The 3,049-nt window shown below is 26.0% G+C and overlaps 1 protein-coding gene across 1 annotated transcript in view; it reads left to right on the top strand.

Annotated features, from left to right (window-relative positions):
- The window catches only part of LOC117178310 (flavin-containing monooxygenase FMO GS-OX-like 2), a 24,380-nt gene that overhangs the window by 17,840 nt on the left and 3,491 nt on the right, over nt 1-3,049 (top strand). The window contains exon 6 of the mRNA XM_033369686.1: nt 1,561-1,835. Coding sequence (XP_033225577.1) covers nt 1,561-1,835 — 275 coding nt within the window. The remainder of the gene's footprint in view (nt 1-1,560; nt 1,836-3,049) is intronic.

Consider the following 3,049-nt stretch of genomic DNA (forward strand, 5'->3'; position numbering starts at 1 on the left):
CTAGTCGGGAGTGGTGCTGACTGAAAACAGATGATTTGGAGCGATTCGCGCGCCATCTGTTGGTCATTCTAAGGACTTATTGAACTACCCTCGTATAAACTGTCAAGAATTTAAAAATTCGGAGATATTATAAACTGTCAGGAATTCTATTATTCGGGGACTTGAAAAATTGGCAATATTGTAAACTGTTCAGAAATTTTCCATTTTTCGAATTTGAGTATTTTATTTTTCAAGAATTTCATAATTCGGGATTTTTCTTATTCGGAAATTTTTCCATTCCGGAATTTTATTATTCAGAATTTTTTTTTTTGAATTTTTCTATTCCGAAATTCTACAGTGTCGGTAATTTTATTTATATATTTTATATAATATTTTTATATTTTATATAATATATTTTTATTTATATATTTATATATAATATTTTATTTAAAAGTTGTTTATAATTTACTTGTCTTCAAAATTCAACAATCGTGTTAAAATTTGATGTATGTTATTTATATTCGTTTTTTTAGGTAGAAAATTAATCATCTTGGTGAAAAATTTATCTTCTTGGCTGAAAAGTTAGATATTTCGTAGTTCGATGAAAATTCATCTTTTTGGTTGTAAATTCAACTATATTTGGTTAAAAAATTAGTTTCTTTGGTTAAATTTTTTAAACTGAAACTTTACGATACCATTTTTCGTTAAAAATTTTTTTTTAGTCAAATTCAATTATTTATTTATAAATTTATCTTTCTTGCTTCCAAATTCATGTGTTTGGTTAAGAATTTAACCATTTTGTTAAAAAAATCGCTTTATCTTGCTTTAACTTAATTGGTTCAAAATCCGTCTTTTGGTCAAAAATTCATAGTTTTTCGTCAAAAAATGATGTTTTTTTGTTTAAAAGTTAACTTCTTTATCAAAAATTGAACATTTGGCGTTCAAAAACCATATATTTTTGGCTGAATTTTAATCTTTTTTGCCTCAAAATTTGACCATTTGGTTCAAATGCATCTTTGTTGATTGAAACTGTAACTGTTTTCGTAAAGCCATATTTTTTTGGCTGCAAATTTAACTACTTTGTTAAAAATTCATACTTTTCTATTGAAATTTGATTATAAAAGTTAAACTATTTTGTTTAAAATTATTTTTTTGTATTGTTTCAAAGTTAAACTATTAGATTCAAACTTTATTTTTTTATTGTAAAAAATTCGTCTTTTTGGGTTGATAATTTAACTAATTTGTTAAAAATACAATATATTTAGATTTAAAATTTTAGAAATTTAAAGTCTCATAATAATTTCAATATGGTCTTTGCATTAATTTAATTTCAAGAATTTATTCTCCTATTATTCCCTTTTTTTCATAAAATAATCACCCTAATCTACTTTATCAGTTGAAACCCGTAGTAGTGATTTATCTAGAGAAAATTTATACTAATTCATATTCAAAGAGTAAGATTGGTTGTAAAAATTGTAAAGATTATTTGAAAAAACTGGATACTGTTTCTTTTTAATCATTTTTGGTTCACTACTAATTTTTTATTTATTGTATTAAATTTTTTCATAAATTTTTTTTCAGGTTACGAATTCACGTATCCTTTCCTGTCAAATAAAGTTGAATTATGTACAAAAGATAATCACGTAGAACCAATTTACAAACATCTCATCCACATGGACATGCCAAATTTATTTTTTATGGGTCTTCCGGCTATTGTTGTTCCCTTCCCAATGTTTCATATTCAAGCACAATACATTTTGGGAATTTTAGAAGGAAGGGTAAAATTGCCTTCTCCAGAAAAAATGAGGGAGGAGTACGAAAGGGAAAAGAATTCGTTAGTGGAATCTGGGCTACCTGTAAGTTATTACATTTTTATTTTTTACTAAGAAACTAAACATTTTTTTTCTAAATACTAATCCCGAATTTTCTTAATTTTATTTAATTAGTAACGACATTTTCATTTTATCAGATTTATTAGGTGATTTATTATATTTAAAAAATTATCAAAATTTCTTAAAATTTTAGAATAAACAAGATTATTATGAGAAAAAATCTATCCAATCATTTGATATATTACAAATTTTATACTATATGAAATAATACAATTTAACCCTCAAAGTGCGTATGGTAAAAATCACGGTAAAGTTTATCGTGGGTGTTTAACACCCCAGCGTATTTAATCATGTATTGTTTAACCCCTATTGAATATTTTGTCACAATCAAATTATCTGATATAGTTTAAAGTATCTTTCATAAGGTAGAGTTGATTTTATAGCCATTTATTTATTTTAAGTCTGTTAAAAAAATTATTGAAAAAAAGTGAAAAAATGGGGTTTTTACTTAAAAATTCATAACTCACGCAATTTTAATTATATCTGAAAATTTATGACTAGTTTTGAAGTCGTGTTTCATAAAGAAAATATTGCAACATGGGTGCTTTAAAAAAAAGATATTTATTTGCAAAGTTGAAAAGTCAATTTTATGATCAAATGATGAATCAGATTTTTTACTTTTAAATCGATTTATTATTATAAAAATTGAGGAACTTTGACATGTAATACTATAAAAATACAAGGAATTGAAAAAAGAGACACATATAACTGTATTTTAACAATTATATTTTATTCAACTCATCCACAGTCTGCTCTCGCATGACGCGCTGCCGTAAGTTATAAGCCATCTACAAGGGAAAAAAAGTATGAAAATATCGAAAAAAAATTATTTCAATTCATATGATATGCTTATGTTAGAAAGTAAACAGAAGTCAATAAAATTTTAAAAAAATTGCTCCAAAATTACTTTTTCACTCACTAAGTGCACACTGGGTGTTCGGCACCCCACGATTTTTTACCACCACTTTCAGCAGCTAGTGCTAGTAGACTGACGCTTAGCGCAGTATGGTCAACGACTTTACTCGTAGATAGTGTCTCCGACTAAAGCTAGATGGCGACACTTACTCAATTTTTTCGAATTAAGGGCATGCGACACAGTGGGATTCCTACATTACCAACCTCTTTTTTCCATTGAACAAAATTTTTTTGTGAACCATAGAACTTTTTTGGTAAATGAA

The sequence above is a fragment of the Belonocnema kinseyi genome, chromosome 8, assembly GCF_010883055.1.
Source record: "Belonocnema kinseyi isolate 2016_QV_RU_SX_M_011 chromosome 8, B_treatae_v1, whole genome shotgun sequence".
In the NCBI taxonomy this organism is placed as follows: domain Eukaryota; kingdom Metazoa; phylum Arthropoda; class Insecta; order Hymenoptera; family Cynipidae; genus Belonocnema; species Belonocnema kinseyi.